Source organism: Oncorhynchus masou, chromosome 1 (genome assembly GCF_036934945.1).
Source record: "Oncorhynchus masou masou isolate Uvic2021 chromosome 1, UVic_Omas_1.1, whole genome shotgun sequence".
NCBI classification, from domain to species: Eukaryota; Metazoa; Chordata; class Actinopteri; order Salmoniformes; family Salmonidae; genus Oncorhynchus; species Oncorhynchus masou.
In genome coordinates, this window is record NC_088212.1 from 48,350,933 (window position 1) to 48,375,391 (window position 24,459).

Genomic DNA, 24,459 nt, shown 5'->3' on the forward strand with positions numbered 1-24,459 from the left:
GTAGGACCGAGAGGAAAAATGGCTACCTCTCTCTTTTTTACGCAACGATCACTCTGAGAGCCCTCAGCTGGCCACTTACGCAATGTGGTCCTTTACGCTCATTCTTCAACATAAAGGCGTGAAACTACGTCTAAAGGCTGTAGACACCTTAGGGAATACGTAGAAAAAGGAATCTGGTTGATATCCCTTTCAATGGCCAATAGGGATGCATAGGAACACAACGGTTTCAAAATATGAGTCACTTCCTGATTGGATCTTTCTTAGGCTTTCGCCTGCAATATCAGTTCTGTTATACTCACAGACAATATTTTGACAGTTTTGGAAACTTTAGTGGTTTCTATCCTAAGCTGAATTTAAATGTTTCTGTCTCCATATAATATGGTAAATAAACTCAGCAAAGAAATGTACGTCCTCTCACTGTCAACTGCTTTGGGAGAGGGGTGGTCGCTGCTCCTGCTGACTCCATTCAAGGGTGCGGGCTTCTGTTATGAATTCTATGAATGGTGAGTGGAGGAGTCAAGCGCAGAGAGCCGGTAATTCCGTACGTGGATCTTTTATTCCAAAGACAGCGGAGACACGCACATGCAAAACACAAGGGCGCATGAAACAACCCGTCCAAAATACACAGGACTAAAACTGTCCGGAAAAATAGAGATCACACACCAATACCAATAAACAGAGAACAAAAGGAAAGAGAATCGATGGCAGCTAATAGGCTGGCGACGACGAGCGCCGCCCGAACAGGAAGAGGCACCATCTTCGGCGGGATTCGTGACTGCCTGTAGGACTTGCCTTGTTGATAATGTTGTTAAGAAGGCAGAGCATCGCTTTATTATAGACAGACTTCTCCCCATCTTAGCTACTACTGCATTAATATGTTTTGACCATGACAGTTAACAATCTAGTGTTTCTCCAAGCAGTTTGGTCACCTTAACTTGCTCAATTTCCACATTCTTTATTACAAGATTTAGTTGCGGTTCAGGGTTTAGTGAGTGTTTTGTTCCAAATACAATGCTTTAAGTTTTAGAAATATTTAGGACTAACTCATCCCTTGCCACCCACTATGAAATGAACTGCAGCTCTTTGTTGAGTGTTGCAATCATTTCAGTCGCTGTAGTAGCTGATGTGTATTGCGAGTCATCCGCATACATAGACACTCTGGCTTTACTCAACGTCGGTGGCATGTCGTTATTAAAAATGTGAAAAAGCAAGGGGCCTAAACAGCTACCCTGGGGAATTCCTGATTCTGACTCGGTTATAATTTAGAGGCTTATTATAGCAGGAGGTGTAAAGCATAACACATACTTTTTCCAGCAGCAGACTATGATCAATAATGTTAACAATGAGGTAAGGTATGGCGGAAGTTTATGCAAGCAGGCTTTATAGACAAAAAGAGCGCACTGCATTGATCTTCGACACTTCAAAGAGGGCCAGCCTACTTTCTAATATAAAATGTAATTGATGTGTACTGAACATATCACCCGTAATAAAGCGCAATGCTCTATGATAAACTACATCCAATGGCTTCGATACATTCATTTAGACGGTATCGCTATAGTTAATAACCGGAATGAATGTTGACTTAATTATTTGTTTTCTGCTATTTAATGAAAGACAGGACCTATTCCTATAGATGGGGTATATATTAATTCTTAATTTAACTAATTCATCAACTTGTTTTTTGAAAGATAGCTTTTCGTCAATCCAGATGCCCAGATATTAATAAGTGGACTCCATCCAAATCAGACACATTTTTACGTAATTTGGTAAACAACATATACTTGGTTTTACCTGCATTAAGTACCAATTTCAGTTCATCAAAGGTTTTCTGTTGTGAAATAAAGGCTCTGACCGAGCTTGGTCAGCTGTGGGGCAATGGCATACACCACAGTGTCATCTGCATACAGGTGAAAGTAAAACATGTGTGTGTGTAGGTCAGGGGATAAGAGGGAGCTGTTCTGTGACCTATCGGGCTTCCCAGTGCTCCAGGAGAGGAGAGTCGAGATCCAATCGGTTCTGACTGAGATACAAGACCACCGGAGAGAGGTTCGATACGCACTCAGGACCCCTACACTGGACTACGTCAGAGTCAGTGGACAAGAGGTAACAGAGAGAGAGAGAGACTGTGTGTTGTGTGTGACACTGTGTGTTGTGTGTGACAGAAGCTGCGGGTGTACAGGGAAGTGTGTGTCTGTTTGTGTTAGGCGGAGACTATTATCATTTTAGCCCTATTTCCACTACAAGATATGAAGGAGAGTCTGAGGAGCGGGGTGGCGAAAGATAATTGTACTTTTCAATTCACATTACAGCCTTGCCTTTCGTTGTGGCTGGCAATGTGACATACTTGGTCCGCAGCTCAAAATTACAATTTTACAATTAAAAACTAAAAATTGTGTTTTAATTGAGAAACGGGCATTGGTCTGAAGCCAATAAAGATAGGAAATTCACTTGAGCACCACAATGCCTACTCCACCCATGCTCAGCCAAGGTTCTCCAGCACACAACTTTGACTTACTACAGTAGCTATGTTGGTCTATTGTAGACAAAAGCACAGTTGCTTTAACAGCATGTATTCATCAAGTAGCGTTAAATTCACACTTTGGATGGCTAGGCTACCTAGGCCTTTTGAATCCAAAATTACAGACAAATTAATTAATCAATCATCACAATAGTGATGGCATACTGGATGAGTATCTTTTTAATTACAGCTGCAAAGGCCTACACAATGCAACCCTACATACAGCGAGCTCAACCCTGTTTTTGTCCAATTGCAGTTGTTGTCTGTTTTAAGGGTTTAACTTTTTTCATCTTTTTTCCAGTATTTATTTTTTTACCATATGACCTAATTATTAATTTTATCCCACATAAAAATGTTTTTACAGCTGATTTATTACTATGTCCTGCGCTAAAACTAGGATCCGGAGTTGGTTAGGTGAGCATACTACCAGATCAGGAAAAACTCTGGGCCCCAGGAAAACAATTTCCCCACCACCACTCTGGGACCTGTGTTGCCACCTCTGAAATCACACAACACAATGTTACAAATGAAACAACATATCCTATTTGTATGCTCTACATTTTCCATGTTTTTGGTGGTGGGGATGGACTTCCATAGTTTTACGAGGCTCAGTGCAGCCGGCGGCTACTGTGACAATTTCAGAATGTAACAGGCACTTAATTAAAAAATCTATAAAACAAGTCTCAAATATTAGGAAAATGTCTATACATTTCAACTGTTTAAAAAAACATTGCACTGCTATGCTATTACCATTTATATTGTTGGAGTGTTAACTCAATGAGACAATTCTGTTTACACTGCCCTGCTTCAAGTGGTTGGGCGAATATCATGCGCTACTTCCAGACGCAAGTTTGCATTTGAGTAATATGTGTAGCCTATGGTATTTTTACAAAAAGTTTACTCAGTGTGAAGAGGCCTTTTGTGTAGGTGGCTGAGTCACAGTGGTGATCTAATTTAGGCGTGCGTGTATGTTTGCGAGAAAAGCTGCGGGTGAATAGGTGAGTGTATGTGTTTGTGTTAGGCGGGCACTGATGGCCTCATTTTCTGTAGGTGGCTAGGTCACAGTTGGGATCTGATTTTAGTTGTGTATGTGTGTCTGAATTTTTAACTGCTTAAATGTAACCTAATGTAATTCCCCAAAGTAATTATTTATCATAAGAGGGCAATAAACCAGGGTTTCCCAAACTTAACCCTTAACACTACACAGCTGATTCAAATAATCAAAGCTTGATGATGAGTTGTTTGTTTGAATCAGCTTATGTAGTGCTACAGCAAAAAACAAAATGTGCACCCAGAGTAGGCCCCAGGACCGAGTTTGGGAAAATCTGCCACAAACAATAATTAGTAATGCTGCAAGAAAGGTTCAAATCTCACCTTACTGGTAAAAAATAGTTATACATTGCTGAGGTGTAGTCACTTTTGAAGACACAAGCTCAAGTACACAGTATAAATATGAAAATAGGGTTCAGCCAGGAGTTGATGGACAGTCGGAAGAGCGAATTAAATGGTAGGAGGGACATCCTAGCTTCAAATGGTGTCAGATTTCACATCCTGCATCACACAGGCAGAAGAGACTAAATCCTTTCCGTAAGAATCAGGGCTACCTCTCAATGCAAGCCATTTCGATCTGTGGTGTCCACATATCGATTTATAAGCGCAAATGTCTGTCCTAACCGGTACCAGAACCATGCAGGTCTCCAAAACCGGGGACTTTACATCTTTAAGGCTTGTTTGTGTGTTTTAATCAAATTGACGTTGTCTCGTTTTGCAGGCAAGTTATTTATCTCCCCTCCTGTTCTACCTCCTAAACTCTCTCCATCCTTCTCTCTCCCCCTACATCCCTCTCTTCCTGCTTCCCTCTTTGCCTCCCCCATCCCAGTTCTTGATAGAGGTGAAGAACTCTATGGTGTCTGTGGTTCCGTCCGACTGGGTTAAGATCAGCAGGTGAGAACACAGAGAGGACAGAGACGGGAGTTTTACACATTTTGTCACATTTTATTTATCTGTTCTAATCAGTGTTGTCTCTTCCTGTTATGTCTACCTTTCCCCTCTGTCTCATTTCTCTGACCACCGTCTTGTAAGATAGAGGTCCTGACAGGAAATTGTGATTATTTCTTTAGCTGGGAAATTAAATTAAAGGCCATGATCTATGACTGAGGATGAATCGCTCTCTCTCCCCCTCCCTCCTTCCTCTACTGCCTTCAAGTACTAAGGCAGTGAGTAGGTACCAGTCTCCGTACCTGATAGGAAGATGTAGGAGTCTGTCCCAGCTCAGAGAACAGCTGCTCATCGACAGCCAGAAAGAATGGACCAACTTCCTACAGTATGTATCCTTTATTCATTACCTACAGTACATCAATTTCATGTTGTTGACATCCATCCAAAGTGGGGAGAGGGTTGATGTGTAAAACAGCAGAAATTCCAATGGGAGGTATAAGACCTAATTTAAAGGGGCTACGTGTAACATTTCCACCGGCAACTAACACCAACTGTCAATTACATATCAGTAGTAGCAAAGTTCTAGAAATCCACAAGAGTAAAACATACTTTTTAGAATACCGCACAACGCTTTTTAGAACACCGCACAATGCAGCTAATTAGCATTTCACTTCTAATTAGCATTTTTACTAATTAGCAATTTTAGGTGTTTTAAAGTGACCTTAAAAAAAACACGCATCAAAAATCTAATTTAAAGACATCCTTCTCGCCAACCCGCCATGTCAGGTCTCCTGGCACCTCCACTCCCAAATACCAGTCAAAGCTCTTCTCTGTCCTGGCACCACAATGGAGGAACAAGCTCCTTCCTAAAATCCAGACAGCAGAGTCCCTGCCCATCTTCCAAAAATGTCTCTTCAAAAGCCTCTTGGTTTAACCCCCAAGCACCCCCTTGCACTAACACTTGCACTTTATTTTCTTACTATCACTGATTGTGCTAATAGCTGTACTTGGAGGAAAGTTTTACTTGCAGCGACTGTGATATGCATATGTCTTACCTACCTTAATGTAACAGTATTTCTTCCGTCGCTCTCCTCGCCACAATGTGGTATTGAACCAGGGACTCCCTGCACACATCAACAACATTGACCCTCGAAGCACCGTTACCTATCGCTCCACAACAACTACTTCAAGGTTTTGGAGTGAGTGACTAGGGCTGTTGCGGTGACTGTATTACCGCCACACCGGCAGTCATGAGTCATGACCGCAGTAAAATTCCATGTCACGGTAATCTCCTCTTATGCACTCTGGACAAGCTTTGGTAGTACCCAACTTGGTAATGACCATCAGGTCCTAATGGCCTGGTACACGGGGCTCTATTGTCCCTATAACCATTGGTATCAATGCAAATGCAATCAAAAATCACATCAAACACTTATCATCAAAACAGTATCATGCTTTTAAAACTCACCTCACTGTGCTGATCAATTTGAGTCTAAAAAATTGTTGTTTTGGATGTTTTTTCAAAGTCCAACAGAACGAAATGGACATTGCTTACTAAGGTGATGATTCATTTAAAACACCCCTACGCAATATTAGAGTTTATGCATAGGCTTATGAGCCTAAGCCCCCCCCCCCAAAAAAATAGCCTACCACATAGTACCCATGCCAGACAAACAAAACTGATTTAAGACGGTACATAATAGGTCTAGCCCAGTGGGGGGGGCTTGCTTGTCTGCATTTATTTTGACATTAATACGTGTCACATATCAGTTTGCCAATGAAGCCAAATACAAACATGGTCTCTTTTTGTTTTCTTGAGTAAGGACGCTCCAAAATGCAGCTGTTTCAGCCTAGCTCAGTTCTTTCTGTGGTGGTGTGGCAAGCCAGCAGAAAATACAGAGCGTTGAGAGCTGTGATTGGCTCTGTTCTGTCACTCATGGGGGACACTACGTCACCGCCAAGTCTAAGGGTAGAGCTAGAAACTTGTAACTTGTAGCCCCTTGGATGCTGCCAATTAGATCACTCCCTGAACTATATTAGAAGTGCCCATCCAAGAAGGCTCAAGGTCATTGGCCACAGATATAATTACTTCAAATCACATTATATGTACTTAAGCAAGTCAGCCATATTAGCTTTGTTTTTTTTAAAGGCAGTAAATGAGGCTGAATGAACTGTTTCGCTGCCAGACAAGGCTCCACTGATAGCCATATGTAACAGTGGTAAGGTATTGGGACTGCTGTTGGGACAGCATTATGTACGCCCTAACAGTTTGCGGGCACCGTTTGTCACTGTTTTAGTGCACTTAATGTATTGTTTAGTGTTGTGTTGTCTAGTGGCTTTGCTGGCATGCATCCCACTTTTCTATATTTTTTTTGCCCCACCAAGATTTATTTACATGCAAAAATCGCCTCTAGTCTAGCCTATTCTCCAAAATGAAACACATTTGAATAATAATAATGATAAAGTGTGGGCTGTATTTTTATTCATACTGGATGGACTTAATGCTTGACTCCATCATTTCTATCCAGCAGTCTGGGAGAGAACGCATAGCTCTGGGCAATGCTGTTGGTTCATTGATTGTGCAGGGCAGCGTACAGAGTTAGCCTACAATTATAGTACATTTGTATTTGATTTTGAATAGCCTAGTAATAGGGCAGTTTTAAAATTTTCGAAATTAAAATGAATAAAATTTTAGCCATACAAAATATCTCACCACCGTGCATTTCCATCTCCTCCTCTCTCTCCTTTATTCCTTTCTAGAGCGCTCAGAGGGGCTGTCAACATTTTAGTGAAATATGTTTTCGTACGAAAACATGTTACTATCGATGTTCCCGAACAGATTTCCCTTGGTTTCCCAAATTAAGCACAGAGTAGCAGCAGGAACAGGGTTGGAGCAGCTCATATGAAGCACATGCTTCGCTCTAAAACTGAAGTAGCCTACTCGGCATCATTGATCCCGCAGGTGAAGAAGCTGGATGTGGAGGTCCTGGGCTGGCTTGGTTTACATGTGGAGCCACACCTGTCAGGTGGATGGATTATTTTGGCAAAGGAGAAACGCTCACTGACGGGGATGTAAACAAATTTGTGCGCAAAATTTGAATTAAATAATATTTTTGTGTCTATGGAACATTTCTGGGATCTTTTATTTCAGCTCATGAAACATGGGGACCCACACTTTACATGTTGTGGTTATCTTTTTGTTCAGTATATCGAAATATATTTTACATATTAGTAAAGACAAGATTAAATTGAGTATAGTCTGATGGGTAAAAATATGATCACTTGATGAGTGAACAGATGTGCAGCTTGAGGCAAGGAACAGAGGGCAAGCTTTGTGACTTTCAAATCATTAATAGTCGCATCATGCAGCTGTCGTGGAATTATTCTAATCAAAATGAGACTTTTTGATTTCCTCAAAACAATCAAACTTTATTATTTGATTACTGCAGTAACGGAGCTTGTCAATGACCCACCTGTACAGTAAGTGATTTGTTGAGAGCCCAAACAGCAGAACTAAGCCACAGCATTTTATAACAAAGTCCCTCCTCCTGGATATTCATGACAAATCACAGATGAGAGAATTTATACAAAGGTACATTTTGCTCTCATGCAACATACGTTAAGATTTACATGGCGCCAAATATCTGTCTATAGTTAATTTACTTCTTTCTTATACAGAAATACTAATGCAACATAGACACTAGGTCCTTTCCTTAAATAAACTGGAGATTGGGTCTCTCTGGCACCGACAGACAGGCACACAGACACTAATCATGGAAGGGATTGTTGTTTTATCACCAAGCCATCGTAATTCTACTGTCAATGTTAGGCTTCTCTCTCCACACAGACACATAAGAGTTCTAAGAACTCTATTATGTTGCCTCTAAGAAAAACAGACAGTGTAAGTACTAATATAGGCTTACATTCTAATATAAAAGTATTGTGATTAACATAATGTTGTAATTCTACGACACAGCCCATAATTTCTAATACACAAACAAAGGTTTGTATCTCTCACAACTTAAGTTTCCAAATATCTCTAAATCTAGCATATATGACCTGTTTCAAATGATCACTTTTACAACTTCATATGAGCTCTCGCTCCGGAATGGGAAAAATATCCTTTCTATTTTTATTCAACTAAGTTCAATTATATTCTTCTTACTATAAAATCATATCATATAAAATAATGGCATGGGACTTCTAAGCATATCTTGTCTGCTAAATGAACAAACCTATAGCCTATGACATGGAGCAGAGCCAGAAAACATACAGTAGGCCAACTCATATTCTGTTCTTCTGAAAAACATTTTCTCTTTATCATCATGTTTTTTTTTTAGACCTGACCAAAATAAATAATGGATTTATTGTGATGGTGTATATTAAATAGGATTTTTTATTCGACTTTTTTAAGTGTATATAGGTGCTCCAAATAGGTGCACACCGCTAACTAGCTAGCCATTTCACACTGGTTACACTCACCCCCTTTTGACCTTCTCCACAGCAACCAGTGATCCGGGTCAACAAGCATCAATCTAACAGTATTGCTTATGTTCCTCTCCTCGCTCCATAAAAGCCTCGACCCTTGCAGAGCAAGGGAAACAACTACTGCAAGGTCTTGGTGCGAGTGAAGTCACCAATTGAAACGATACTAGCGCGCACCACTAACTAGCTAGCTATTTCACACCGATTACATTAAGACAACCGCATATCACTTTTGGTGACAACTTTTGGTAGTTTTGTCTGTTCCCTTCTATACTCAAACTCTCTCTCTCTCTCTCTCATGCTCTCAGTCAGTTTGGGGAGTACTACCACACTATGAAGAAGGCTGTTGGTAACTTAGCAACAGTGGACTGCCTGTTCTCATTGGCTGAGGTCGCTAAGCAGAGGAACTACTGCAGGTAATCACTCTGATGACCTTTACCTTAGAGGTGTGTGTGTGTGTGTGTGTGTGTGTGTGTGTGTGTGTGTGTGTGTGTGTGTGTGTGTGTGTTACAGTTTTAAACAGCCTGTGAGGAGGAGTAGACTGGGCCCAGAAGGCTTAGCTCTACTGCCAACTGCACCCTAAACATCTCCCTCTCTCTATCCATCTCTGTGTCCCTCTCTCGCCAACTACACCCCCTACTTCTCACCTCAGAGTATATAACTGTGTTCTCTCCCAGGCCGGTGTTGTGTGAAGGAGATCGTCAGATCGTGATCAGGGACGGCAGACATCCTGTGATAGACCTACTGATGGGAGAGCACACACAATACGTCCCCAACAACACAGAATTACAGGTATACACACAAACACACACACAAGCTGGTGTAGATTAATCCTTCTCTCTGTGAAATGCAAAAGGCGCCAATAGGAATCCGAGCCAAGCTCTCATACTGCCCACCCAATCACTACAGATCAGCAATGTAATATCGACCTTTCACTCTCTATCCATAAATCGTTCTCTCTCTTTCTCTCAAATTTTATTGGTCACATGCTTCTTAAACAACAGGTTAAATGCTTACATTGAAAGTGAAATTTTTCCTTATGGGTCAGTTTCCAACAATGTATAGTTTAAGATAAAAAATATAAATAGTGACACAAGGAATGAATAACAATAACAAGTAAAAAATAACATGGTACCAGTACCAGGTCGATGTGCGCAGGTGCGAGGTAATTGAGGTAGTTATATACATATAAGTAGGAGTAAAATGACTAGGCAATAGGATAGGTAATAGACTTAGGCGGCAACGTATGTGAAGCAACAGCCTATGTGTGTGTGGCGTTGGTATGCATGTGTGCGTATGTTTTGTGGGTGTATGTAGTGTGTGTGTGTTGGGGTGTAAGTATGTGTGAGTGTGTGGGTAGAGTCCAGTGTGTATGCGTAGTCAGTGCAAGATAGAGAGTTAAAAAAAGGGTCAATGCAGGTAGCCATTTGATTAGCTACTGTATTTAGCAGCCTTGTTTAGCAGTCTCATGGCTTGTGGGTAGAAGCTGTTCAAGGTTCCTGTTGGTTCCAGACTTCGGACAGTGGGACCGCTTGCCGTGCGTTATCAGAGAGAACAATCATTGGCTTGGGTGGCTGGAGTTTTCTAAAAATTATTTGGCCTTACTCTGACACCGCCTGGTATAGAGGTCCTGGATGGCAGGGAGTCGGCCCAAGTGAGGTACTGGGCTGTACTCATTACCTTCCATATCGCCTTGCAATCAGGTGCCTTGCAGTTGCCGTACCAAGCAGTGATGCAGTCAGTCAAGATGCTCTCAATGGTGAAGCTGTAGAACATTTTGAGGATCTGAGGGCCCATGCCAGATATTTTCATCGTCATGAGGGGGAAAGGCACTGTTGTGTCCTCTTCACAACTCGGTGAAGTGGACACCAAGGAATTTGAAGCTCTTGACCTGTTCCACTACAGCCCGATCAATGTAGATGGGGGCGTGCTCGCCCCTCCTTTTCCTGTAGTCAACGAACAGCTCCTTTGTATTGCTGACGTTGAGCAATATTTTGTTGTCCTAGCACCACAACTGCCAGGTCTCTGACCTCCTCTCTATAGCCTGCCTCGTCGTCGGTGATCAGTCCATCCACCGTTGCTTCGTCAGCAAACTTGATTTTTCATGGAATATCTACATAGGCGTACAGAGGCCCATTATCAGCAACCATCACTCCTGTGTTCCAATGGCACATTGTGTTAGCTAATCCAAGTTTATCATTTTAAAAGGCTAATTGATCATTAGAAACACCTTTTTGCAATTATGTTATCACAGCTGGCAGCTTCATTCAATAGTACCCACAAAACACCAGTCTCGACGTCAACAGTGAAGAGGCGACTTCCGGGATGGTGCCCTTCTAGGGAGAGTTCATCTGTCCTGTAACAATGTACTCTGAAAGTCGGGAAGCAAGTTCAGGGAGTGAATACATTGAATAAATAAATTAATAAAACAAGAAACACAAACAGCGCACCGGCATGAAACAGGAACAATGATGACTGGGGAAGAAACCAACGGGAGTGACATATAAAGGGTAGGTAATCAAGGAGGTGATGGAGTCCAGGTGAGTGTCATTATGTGCGTAACGCTGGTGACAGGTGTGCGCCCTAACGAGCAGCCTGGTGACCTAGAGGCCAGAGAGGGAGCACACGTGACAGTACCCCCCCGACGCATGGCTCCAGCCGCAGGATGCCGACCAAGATGACGATCCCGGGGATCAGGAGCGGACCGGTCACCTCTGCTAAGGTGCGGGAACCTGTCGATCCGGCTAAGGTGCGGGAGCATGACAACCTAGAGCACGGAGAGAGAGCATACGTGGAAGTTCCCCCTCCCCAGCGTGTTCGGCTCTAGCCGCAGGACGCCAAACGCAGGGACAGTCCCGGGGATCCGGAGCGGACCGGTTGCCACCGCTGAGGTGTAGAAACCTGATAAACCGGCTGAGGAGTGATGAGCTGGCTGAGACTTCGCCGGTTGCCTCAGTTGAGGCACGGGGACCTGTTCACCCAGCTTAGGCATGGGAGCCTATCGAACCCGCTGAGGCATGGGAGCCTATCGAACCTGCTGAGGCCTCCCAGGTAGCTCCAACACCCAGACCTGACATCACCCCCAACACAAAAACATAACAAAAAACACTCCCTGATGCTTCTTTTTTATTGAGTTGTCATTCTGTAACGATGTATGCTGAGAGTCAGGAAGCAAGTTCAGGGAGTGAATACATTGAATAAATAAATGAACAAAACAATGATGACTGGGGAAGAAACCATAGGGAATGACATAAAGGGCAGGTAATCAAGGAGGTGATGGAGTCCAGGTGAGTGTCATTATGCATGTAACGCTGGTGACAGGTGTGCGCCCTAACGAGTGGCCTGGTGACCTAGAGGCCAGAGAGGGAGCACACGTGACAGTCCAGTGTCTGTGTTTTTTTGCCCATCTTAATCTTTTATTTTTATTGGCCAGTCTGAGATATGGCTTTGTCTTTGCAACTCTGCCTAGAAGGCCAGCATCCTGGAGTCGCCTCTTCACTGTTGACGTTGAGACTGGTATTTTGCGGGTACTATTATTGAAGCTGCCAGTTGAGGACTTGTGAGGCGTCTGTTTCTCAAACTAGACACTCTAATGTACTTGTCCTTTTGCTCAGTTGTGCACTGGGGCCTCCCACTCCTCTTTCTATTCTGGTTAGAGCCAGTTTGCGCTGTTCTGTGAAGGGAGTAGTACACAGCGTTGTACGAGATCTTCAGTTTCTTGGCAATTTCTCGCGTGGAATAGACTTCATTTCTCAGAACAAGAATAGACTGACAAGTTTCGGAAGAAAGGTCTTTGTTTATGGCCAGTCATCTGTGGATCTGTTGGGGCGGTATGAGAGTGGGTCCAGGGTATCTGGGATGATGGTGTTGATGTCAGCCATGACCAGCCTTTCAAAGCATTTCATTGCTATACTGTAGAAGTGAGTGCTACGCAGCGATAGTCATTTAGGCAGGTTATCTTGGCGGATGTTACCTGTACTCCATTGCTTTTGGTTGGTGAATGTACAGTATGTACAGTCACTGTGGGGAAGACGTAATTAATGCACTTATTAATGAAGCCGTTGACTGATGTGGGTGAATTCCAGAACATATTCCAGTCTGTGTCAGCGAAACAGTCCTATAGTTTAGCATCTGCTCCATCGGACCACTTCCATATTGAGCGCATCACTGGTACTTCCTGCTTGAGTTTTTTGCTCATTAGCAGGAAGCAGGAGGATATAGTTATGGTCTGATTTGCCAGAGGAAGGGCCTTGTGTCCATTTCAGTGTGTAGAATAAAGGTGATTTAGAGTTTTGTCATCTCAAGTTGTACAGGTGACATGCTGTTTAAAAATGAGGTAAAAACGGATTTCAGTTTCCCTCTTAATCTCTTTCATTCTCTCCCTCCAGATAGAGTGAAAGAAGAAATGCATCGATCTCTTTGTGCTCATATGGTCATTACTCTCTATGGACTGTTTATTCATGTTCATAATATTATCATGTTCATATCATGTCCATAAGTCATAAGATTCAATGAGAGGGTGGATAGAAAGATAGTAGGACAGGGACCTCACGATACGTTGCACGATACATACACTATTCGATACATATTGCGATCCGTTATGCATTAAGATTGAATATGTATTGACATTTGATTCTGCAATAGGGTGGAACTGAGGATTGAACCACTATGCTGCTAAGGTTTTAAATCTTTCCAGGCAGAAACAATTTTGCCTGATTAATCTGCTTAGAACTGCTCAAAGTCAGAATATCAATTGATATAGAGTCAGGTCAAAAAGTATTGGTACCTTTTGATAAAGATGAGCAAAAAAAAGACTGTATACAGTAATATTAATCAGAAATACTGAGCTATATTTGGTAAATTATATTATTTTATACTAATACAAGTTTGAGGAGGCTCAAACTTGGCCATAAGTGGCTCTTCCAGCAAGACAATAACCCCAAGCACACGTACACATCCACAAAGAAATGGTTAATTGACCACAAGATCAACATTTTGCAATGGCTATCTGTCTCCGGACTTGAACCCTATTGAAGACCTGTTGTTTGAATTGAAGAGGGCTGTCCATAAGTGCAGATGAAGGATATCAAGGATCTGGAAGGTTTCTGTATGGAGGAATGGTCTAAGATCCCTCCCAATGTGTTCCTCAATCTCATAAATCATTTTAGAAAAAGGCTCAGTGGCATTATCCTTGCAAGTTGAAGTATTGAAGTGCTGGAGTGCAGAGCTAAAACAACCAACACTTTTGAAGCTCACTGGATTTCACGTTTGCATGTCAAAAACCGAATGACCACATGCTGCCACAGTTAACCTCTTAGAACTACCCATCCCGGATCCGTGAGAATTGTCATCAACTACACTAATTAGCATAGCGCAACGGTCAAAAAATATTACTAGAAAATATTCATATTCATGAAATCACAAGTGAAATATAGTGAAACACAGCTTAGCCTTTTGTTAATCACCCTGTCATCTCAGATTTTGAAATTATGCTTTACAGCCAAAGCAAGACAAGCGTTTGTATAAGTTTATCGATAGCCTAGCATAGCATTATGTCCAGCTCGCAGCAGGAAGCTTGGTCATGAAAATAAGAAAAGCAATCAAATTAACCGTTTACCTTTGATGATCTTCGGATGTTTTCACTGACGAGACTCCCAGTTAGACAGCAAATGTTCATTGTGTTCCATAAAGATTATTTTTATACCCAAAATACCTCCTTTTGTTGGTCACTTTATGTTGAGAAGGCCACCGGAAATAGCGGTCACGACAACGCCGGGAAAAAAAATCCAAATTATGTCCATAATATCAACAGAAACATGGCAAACGTTTTTTATAATCAATCCTCAAGGTGTTTTTCAAATATCTATTCGATTTTATATCAACCGGGACAATTGGCTTTTCAGTAGGAGCGAGAGGAAAAATGACTACCTCTGTCTTTTACGCAAGAATCACTCTGAGAGCCCTCAGCTGGCCACTGACGCAATGTAGTCGTTTACGCTCATTCTTCAAAATAAAGACCTGAAACTACGTCTAAAGGCTGTAGACACCTTAGGGAAGCCACATAAAAATGAATCTGGTTGATATCCCTTTCAATGGGCAATAGGGATGCCTAGAAAGACAGGGGTTTCAAAATAAGAGTCACTTCCTGATTGGATTTTTCTCAGGATTTCGCCTGCAATATCAGTTCTGTTATACTCACAGACAATATTTTGACAGTTTTGGAAACTTTAGAGTGTTTTCTATCCCAAGCGGTCAATTATATGCATATTCTAGCATCTGGTCCTGAGAAATGTGGTTTACCTTGGAAACGTTATTTTTCCAAAAATAAAAATAGTGCCCCCTAGTTCAAGAGGTTAAAGTGCATAATTTCAAATCCAACATGCTGAAGTACAGAGCCAAAACAAAAACAAAAAATGTTACTGTCCCAATACTTTTGGAGCTCACTGTAGCTCTATTTATGCTGTTGTTCAAATGCCCAGTTTGCTTAAAATATCTTCTCAAACAAGATGGTATGATAGATAACCCCAAGCATTTGGAATCTATTCAGTTTTGGAAGAAGAAGTATCATGATTGACACATGATTTTAAAGAGAAAGAAAATGAAAATGAAGTATTAGAGTTATTTTCTCAGCTGCTATGTGTCGGAGGTGGTGGCTTTTAGCTTAGGGGTGTCAATAATAAAAAATAACACCACTTAGTTACTTAGCTATTTACACTTTGTCCCCCCTTCTCTGTTTGTTCAGGGTGACGGGAGAAGGACTCTGATAATAACAGGCCCTAACATGGGGGGTAAGAGCTCCTACATCCGTCAGGTGGCGCTAGTCAGCATCATGGCCCAGGTGGGATCATATGTACCAGCTACAGAGGCAAGACTAGGCATCCTGGATGGCATATACACCAGGTACACACACACACACACACACACACACACACACACACACACACACACACACACACATATATATATATATCTCAGTAAATGTGATTACTGATTGACACATTGTCAGCCCCTTGTTGCCCATTATCAACTCATTAGCAACTTAGTTCTGCAGTCAACTGTGAGTGGTTCTGGTGGCATTTTTAGCTCCTCAATGGTTGCCAGGTAATATGAGAGAGACCAGAGACTATTCTCCCTCTCACACGCGCGCGCGTGCACACACATACACAAGCGAGGACTCTTTCTCCTTTTCTCTCTGCTGTTTGGCAAAAGCAGAAAGAATAGTGGCCATGACAACATTAGAGGCACAGAGTTGGGATCCATAATAAATGCAGCAGACTTTATTTTTCTCCATCGCTCTTTGTTTTTCTTTGCTTTCTCTTTGTCTTTCTGTCCCTTTCTCTAGTGAAATTAGACTTACGACAATATTTAGTACTGCAAGGCCAACATTGCCCCTATCGGAAAGGTACATTAAAATCGTGTTGGATATATATATACACATTGCACAACAACACACCTCTACGGATAGTATTGTCCACATAAATTATTACTTTTGTTTTGATATTGTTAACTTGAGTGCGTGGCAGCCAAACAAACACTTCCCTAATTCGTCCCGTACTAATGAACAATCTACGCAAAATGACAATCTTGTGTACTTGCATCAAGTTATAAATTGCGGGGTGCACACATCTACATATTTTTGTTATGCGTAGAGTATAAATTAGGCTTTATGTGGTGTCTCTGTTTGCATGTAATTTGAGTGCACAACATCGACATTTTTAGCCGTGTATATAGCCCCGATGACTGCCCACTGTGTGTGTGGCCGTAAAGATGTGATGTTATTTTTATTGTGACAGCCACAATCTCCCGTAATCCTTTTGTGTTCCTCTGCAAGCCGAGTGTGTGTTGGTGTCTACCACAGGTAATGTGTGTGTGTTTCCCGATTTGAACAATGTGAACGCTATGGTATAGGGAAATAACTCTAATCACCTGCAGATGTTTGTGTGTTTTGCATGTTGAAGCATGTTTCTGTGTGTTAACACACAGAGGGGACAATGGCCGTCAGCATACCACGGTAAACGTGTGTGTGTGTGTGTGTGTGTGTGTGTGTGTGTGTGTTGGTTTGGGCATGTGTGTTTGTAGGTGTGCCTGGGCGTGTGTCGATTCCTACGCGTGTGTATGTGTGAGAGATCAGAGCTGAAGAGAGATGAAAGCGAAAAGGTTGATTCCTACATCCACCTCTGCCAGTCTCATATCTCTCTTTATCTCACACTTTATCTATCAGTTCCTCCATTCGCAAAGACAGTGATATGTGTATATATTTGTATTTATCTATAACACAAAATCCATGTTAAAAAAATCCATGTTATTGTTTCTTTGTATTCATGTCTATGTTTGTGTTGCTTCACAGTCCCTGCTGTTCCATAAGGTGTATTTTTATCTGTTTTTTTAAATCAACTTTTACTGCTGGCATGATCTGAGACAATTTCAATTTTCAGGTGCGATAAAACTAGGGCCTGTAAGACCTGCCCTGTTAATAGTGCCGTTAAGAAGGCTGAGCAGCGCTTTATTATAGACAAACTTCTCCCCATCCTAGCTACTATTGTATCAATATGTTTTGACCATGACAGTTTAGTCTCCTCAATTTCCACATTATTCATTACAAGATTTAGTTGAGGTTTAGGGATTAGTGAATGATTTGTACCAAATACAATGCTTTTAGTTTGGGAAATATTTAGGACTGACGTATACCTTGCCATCCATTCTGAAACTAACTGCAGCTCTTTGTTAAGTGTTGCTGTCATTTCAATCGCTGTGATAGCTGATGTATATAGTGTTCAGTCATCCGCATACATGGACACACTGGCTTTCTATGATTGATAATGTCAAAAGCTGCAATGAAGTCTAACAAAACTATCACGTTTTAAGGTATGACCCAGGTGCAGACAGTGTTGAAGAAACTGAAGGTTATTCATTAAACAGGGGCAGGCAAATGACAGGTCAAGGCAGGCAGGGGTCAATAATCCAGAGAAGGTGTAAGGCACTGGAACAGCAGGCGGGCTCAGGGTCAGATCAGGCAGATGTTGGTAATCCAGAATAGTGGGGCAAAGGTACAGGATGGCAGGCAGGCTCAGGGTTAGGGAAGGCAGAAGTCTGTAATCCAGAGTAGTGGGGCAAAGGTACAGGATGACAGGCAGGGCCAGGGAAGGAAGAAAGTAAGGGGGAAAACGCTGATAGGTATGTAAACTGTAAACAGGAGACAAAGGGCTGTGAGACATGGTTTTAATTCTAGACACAGGAAAGGTAGGAAGTATACAGAGGGTACGGGGCAACAGAGGACGAACAGCAGAGGGGTTTATGATCTTGGAGCGGGGGGAAAGGTCTCGGCTTCCGGGAGCTGAGAAAGACAATACAGACAACTCTGGGTGTTAAGTCTGCGTACACGTTCGGCTGGAGACAGCCTAGCCCTGGCGAGCTGCATCGGCTCGGGAAGAGTTAAATCGGCAGTCTTCGGTGGCTCTTGGAGGAATTCGGGTAAGCCCGGATCATCTCAGGGATGTAAACGCCGGGGACATCCGGAGTTCATCAGATGCAAGGTCGGATCCTTGAGTGAGCGATTGGGACCACAATCAGACCTCTTCTCCCTCCTACGTCCCTGTAGCCGACCATCGATCTGGATGGTTAAAGCGATGAGTGAGTCGAGATCCGTCGGTAGTTTCTGGGCTGCAAGCTCGTCCTTTACTTCCTCAGATAATCCGTGCAGGAACGTGTTGACCAGCGCTTCCGGATTCCAGGCATGCCCCGCTGCTAGCGTGCGGAAATCCTGCCGAAGCTGGTGTAGCTTCCGGGCAGCCTCTCTCCCGGACACCCGAGCCTCAAACCTTTTTCACCTCCGCCACAAATCCCTCCAGACTGAGGCATATGGCTGACTGTTGTTCCCAAATGGCCTTAGCCCAGGCGAGGGCCCTCCCGGATATCAGCGTGGTGAGGTACGCTATCATAGAGTGGTCCAAGGTGAAGGAGGATGGCTGCAGCCTCCATGACGAGGGAACACTGAGCCAGAAACACCTGACAGGTGCCCGACTCTCCATTGAAGCGCTCTGGGGGAGGTAAGCAGGGTTCCCGGGAAACCGGGGTGACGGCGCTGCTAGCAGCCGGGTTACTGAGGGGCTTGGAGGTTATCGTCGTGATATGGCTGCCTAGTAGACAACCCACGGAATTGCTCCCACAATGTGTCCCATGCTAGGTCGTGACGTTCAGCCACGGCCTGGAATCCTTCCATCAGACCGCAAAGCAACTCCTCGTGCCTATCAATGGTGGCTCCTTGGGAGGAGGTGGTGTTGCGGAGATGGTCCAAGTCTGCTGGGTCTGTCATTGCCAGTTCGTACGTTCAAGTTTTAAGGTATGACCCAGGTGCAGTGTTGAATAAACAAAAGTTTATTCTTTAAACAGGGGCAGGCAAATGACAGGTCAAGGCAGGCAGGGGTCAATGATCTAGATTAGGTGTCATTCACCGGAACAGCAGGCGCGCTCAGGGTCAGGTCAGGCAGAGGTTGGTAATCCAGAGTAGAAACAGGAACTATAGACAAGACAGGAGCAAAGGGACAAACGCTGGTAGGTATGAAGAACAAAACAAACTGGCAACAGACAAACAGAGAACACAGGTATAAATACACAGGGGATAATGGGGTAAGGTCTCGGCTTCCAGGAGCCGAGAAAGACAATACAGACAACTCTGGGTGTTAAGTCTGCGTACACATTCGGCTGGAGACAGCCTAGCCCTGGCGAGCTGCATCGGCTCGGGAAGAGGTAAATCGGCAGTCTTCGGTGGCTCTTGGAGGAGGTTGGTAATGACCTGTCATTAATGGGGGTGGAGACAATTGCAAAGACAGGTGAAACGGATCAGGGCATGACAATACATTTTGCTTCCCTCCAGGCCTGAGGGCACACGCTTTCCAGTGAGCTTAAATTGAAGATATGGCAAATAGGAGTGGAAATATCATCCACTATTATCCTCAGAAATGTTCCATCCAAGTTGTCAGACCCCGGTGGCTTGTCATTGCTGATAGACAATAATATTTTTTCACCTTTTTTACTTTACAGAATTCAAAATTACAATGCTTGTCTTTTATAATTTGATCAGATATACTTGGATGTGTAGTGTCAGCGTTTATTGCTGGCATGTCATGCCTAAGTTTGCTAATCTTGCCAATTAAAAAAATCATTAAAGTAGAAACAGGAACTAGAGACAAGACAGGAGCAAAGTGAAAAACGCTGGTAGGTATATAAATATCAGTGGATTTTGTCATGACTGAGCTATGATTCAATGGATGAGTTTGTCTTTTATCCCAACATTTAATTTAAGGTGCGCCAAAGCTTTTTACTATCATTCGTTATCATTTATCTTTGTTTCATGTTGTGGTTTCTTCTTCTTTTTATTCAGTTTAGTCACATAATTTTCTCAATTTGCGTTACGCTTGCCAATCGGTTTTACAGCCAGACCAAATTGCCTCATCCCTCTCAACCATACAGTTTTTCAACTCCTCATCAATCCACGTGATTTAAGTTTTTATTATATTATTCACATCAACAACATAGTGATCACTACAAAACCTCATACACTATATTAGGCCCAGCCTTTGGAACTTTGGTTTTCCTAGAATGGCTATTATATTGTGATCACTACATCCGATGGATTTGTATACTGCTTTCAAACCAATTTCTGCAGTATTAGTAAAGATATGATCAATACATGTTGATGATTTAATTCCTGTGCTGTTTGTCACTACCATGGTAGGTTGATTGATAACATGAACCAGGTTGCAGGCACTAGTTACAGTTTGAAGCTCTCTCTTGAGTGGGCAGCCTGATGAAAGCCAGTCAATATTTAAATCACCCAGAAAGTATACCTCCGCTGGGCCGTGCTCTCTGGATCAGAGATTCTCAGGTGAGTTCTGTGACTCTGGCCTCGCAATCTTCTTCGAGGCCGTGATCATTCTGGTGATTTTGATAGGGAGTTCGACGGTGAGGCATGTATCTGTACCTGGGGCAAAGACTTTCTGTTTTCCTGGGGCAAAAGTTTAGGATATCACCAGGCTGCTTCCCGTGGCTGTGAGTCAGTCACTACTTGACAGTCTCTACTTGACACCAACAAACGCCCCATAATATCTGGCCCTCTGCCCTCCCTAAATCGTGGCATTCAACGGTTCAGCAGATTTTTAGCCCTCTGTAACTGGCTACGAGACTATTGCAGCTCTGTGGTTTTAACATTTATTGACAATTCTGATACCTTCTGGAAACAAAGTTCGTATTATAAAGAGAATGGGATCCACCAAAATCATTTGGGTTGCTGGATCCTTTCTCAGCATTATAAGGCTGCGTTGAGACAATGACTTATGAATGACCCAAGTCCAGCTCATTTAATCCCTACCATTGTGTCGCTGAGATGTCATAAGGCAACTGTCACGTTCTGAGCTTTGTTCCTTTTTTATGTCTTTATTTTAGTTGGTCAGGGTGTGAGTTGGGGTGGGCATTCTATGTTGTTTTTTTATGTTTTGTTCTGTTGTTATATTTCTATGTGTTTGGCCTAGTATGGTTCTCAATCAGAGGCAGGTGTCAGTCGTTGTCTCTGATTGGGTGCCATATTTAGTTAGCCTGTTTTCTATTGTGTTTTGTGGGTGGTTGTATCCTGTGTTAGCGTTTTCACCATACGGGACTGTTTTGGTTGTTCGTTTGTACTTTTGTTATTTTTGTTCAGTGTTCTGTTGATTTATTAAATATATCATTATGGACACTTACTACGCTGCACATTGGTCTGATCCTTGCTACTCCTCTTCTGAAGAAGAGGAATTCCGTTACAGCTACAGCAAATGTACATTATCCTAGGGGCGTTGGAAGACACAATGTAAATAACCTAATTTAACATGTTAACATATGTAGCTTAAGAAACAAGGTTCATGAAATCAATAATTTGCAAGTAACAGATGACATTCATATTCTGACAATCTCTGAAACTCACATACATGGTTATAACAACTTCTGAAAAGACAGAAATGCCAACGGTGTTATGGTCTATTCAGAACCACATTCCTTTAAAGCTTAGATACGATCGAATGTTCAATTCTGTTGAAGTAATATGGCTACAGGTTCATCTGCCTCACCTAAAGCCCATTCTTGTGGGAAGCTGATATAGACCACCAAGTGCTAACATCAGTATCTGGATAATATGTGTGAAATGCTTGATAATGTCTGTAATATCACCAGAGAAGTATATTTTCTGGGTGATTTTTTTTTTTACTGGCTATCAAGCTGCCCACTCAGGAAATAACTTCAAACTGTGGCCAGTGCCTGCAACCTGGATCAGGTTGTCAGTCAATCTACCAGTGTAGTTACAAAACAGCACAGGAAATAAATCCTCAACATGCATTGATCACATCTTTACTAACGCTGCAGATATTTGCTTTAAAGCAGTATCCAAATCCATGGGATATAGTGAACACAATATAATAGCATATAAATGAAAAACAAAGTTCCAAAGGCTGCGCCTAATATAGTGTACAATAAGTTTAGTTGTGATTTATATATTGGTGATATAAGACTATTTTTTTGGTCTGTGGTGTGTAATGAGGAGCAACCAGACACTGCACTCGACGCATTTATGAAACTACTTATTCCAGTTACTAATAAGCATGCACCCATTAAGAAAATGACTGTAAAAACTGTCATATCCCCTTGGATTGATTGAACAATACAGTTTCCGTAGGGTATAAAAGGCTATCTAAGTACTACAGCTGTAGATCAGAGCTCTGCCAGTCTTTAAAGCACAGCAATGCTTGAAGTATGAGGGTCTCTCTGATGCTTTTTCTCTTCACGCTCTTTTTCTCCCCATTTCTCTCCCCCTCTGTTCTGAAGTACTGCCCTGTAGAAGTAGCTGATGTTCCCTCTAGTACCAACACTCACATGTTTCCACTTATCTTCTTCTTGTTCTCTCTCCTACACCCCTTTCTCATTCTCTCCTCTCTCCTAGACTATAAATTAGAGGCCGGCCGATTAATCGGAGTGGCCGATTAATTAGGGCCGATTTCAAGTTTTCATAACAATCGGAAATCGGTATTTTTGGACACCGATTTGGCCGTTTTTATTTTTTACAACTTTATTTAATCTTTATTTAACTAGGCAAGTCAGTTAAGAACACATTCTTATTTTCAATGACGGCCTAGAACGGTGGTTAACTGCCTCGTTCGGGGGCAGAACAACAGATTTTCACCTTGTCAGCTCGGGGAATCCAATCTTGCAACATTACAGTTAACTAGTCCAACGCTCTAACCACCTGCCTCTCGTTGCACTCCACAAGGGGACTGCCTGTTACGCGAATGCAGTAAGCCAAGGTAAGTTGCTAGCTAGCATTAAACTTATAAAAAACATATAAAAAACAATAAATAAATAAATCATAATCACTAGTTATAACTACACATGGTTGATGATATTACTAGTTTATCTAGCGTGTCCTGCGTTGCATATAATCTGACTGAGCATACAAGTATCTGACTGAGCGGTGGTAGGCAGCAGCAGGCTCGTAAGCATTCATTCAAACAGCACTTTCGTGCATTTTGCCGGCAGCTCTTCGACTTCAAAGCCTATCAACTCCCGAGATTAGGCTAGTGTAACCGATGTGAAATGGCTAGCTAGTTAGCGGGGTGCGCGCTAATAGCGTTTCAAATGTCACTCGCTCTGAGACTTGGAGTAGTTGTTCCCCTTGCTCTGCATGGGTAGCGCTGCTTCGAGGGTGGCTGTTGTCGTTGTGTTCCTGGTTCGAGCCCAGGGAGGAGCGAGGAGAGGGACGGAAGCTATACTGTTACACTGGCAATACTAAAGTGCCTATAAGAACATCCAATAGTCAAAGGTTAATGAAATACAAATGGTATAGAGGGAAATAGTCCTATAATTCCTATATTAACTGCAACCTAAAACTTCCTACCTGGGAATATTGAAGACTCATGTTAAAAGGAACCACCCGCTTTCATATGTTCTCATGTTCTGAGCAAGGAACTTAAACGTTAGCTTTCTTACATTGCACATATTGCACTTTTACTTTCTTCTCCAACACTTTGTTTTTGCATTATTTAAACCAAATTGAACATGTTTCATTATTTATTTGAGGCTAAATTGATTTTATTGATGTATTATATTATGTTAAAATAAGTGTTAATTCAGTATTATTGTAATTTGTCATTATTACAAATACATTTTAAAACTCGGCCGATTAATCGGTATCTACTTTTTTGGTCCTCCAATAATCGGTATCGGCGTTGAAAAATCATAATCGGTCGACCTCTACTATAAATAAGATATGCTGTATGGCCATTTATAATTAAGTGTTTTGGAGAAAGGGAGAAAGATTATGCTTTATCTGGATAATAAACTCATTATGAATATACACTCCTCTGAGATGACAAAGAGAAAAGGTAGATTCCTCCATCCTCCTCTGCCAGTCTCATCCCTCTCTTTATCTCACACTTTGTGTGTGTTATAAAGGACAGAGAAAATACTATTTTAGTTCGGGAGATGAGATGACATAATCT

General features: G+C 42.2%; 1 protein-coding gene across 5 annotated transcripts in view; it reads left to right on the forward strand.

Moving 5' to 3' along the window:
- The window catches only part of msh3 (mutS homolog 3 (E. coli)), a 141,722-nt gene that overhangs the window by 75,765 nt on the left and 41,498 nt on the right, over positions 1-24,459 (forward strand). For 4 of the 5 annotated variants that reach the window (XM_064973548.1, XM_064973565.1, XM_064973574.1 and 1 more), the window contains exons 15-20: positions 1,935-2,103; positions 4,398-4,462; positions 4,725-4,841; positions 9,250-9,357; positions 9,619-9,733; positions 15,684-15,841. In XM_064973548.1, coding sequence (XP_064829620.1) covers positions 1,935-2,103; positions 4,398-4,462; positions 4,725-4,841; positions 9,250-9,357; positions 9,619-9,733; positions 15,684-15,841 — 732 coding nt within the window. The remainder of the gene's footprint in view (positions 1-1,934; positions 2,104-4,397; positions 4,463-4,724; positions 4,842-9,249; positions 9,358-9,618; positions 9,734-15,683; positions 15,842-24,459) is intronic. The other variant, XM_064973579.1, reaches the window with a different exon arrangement.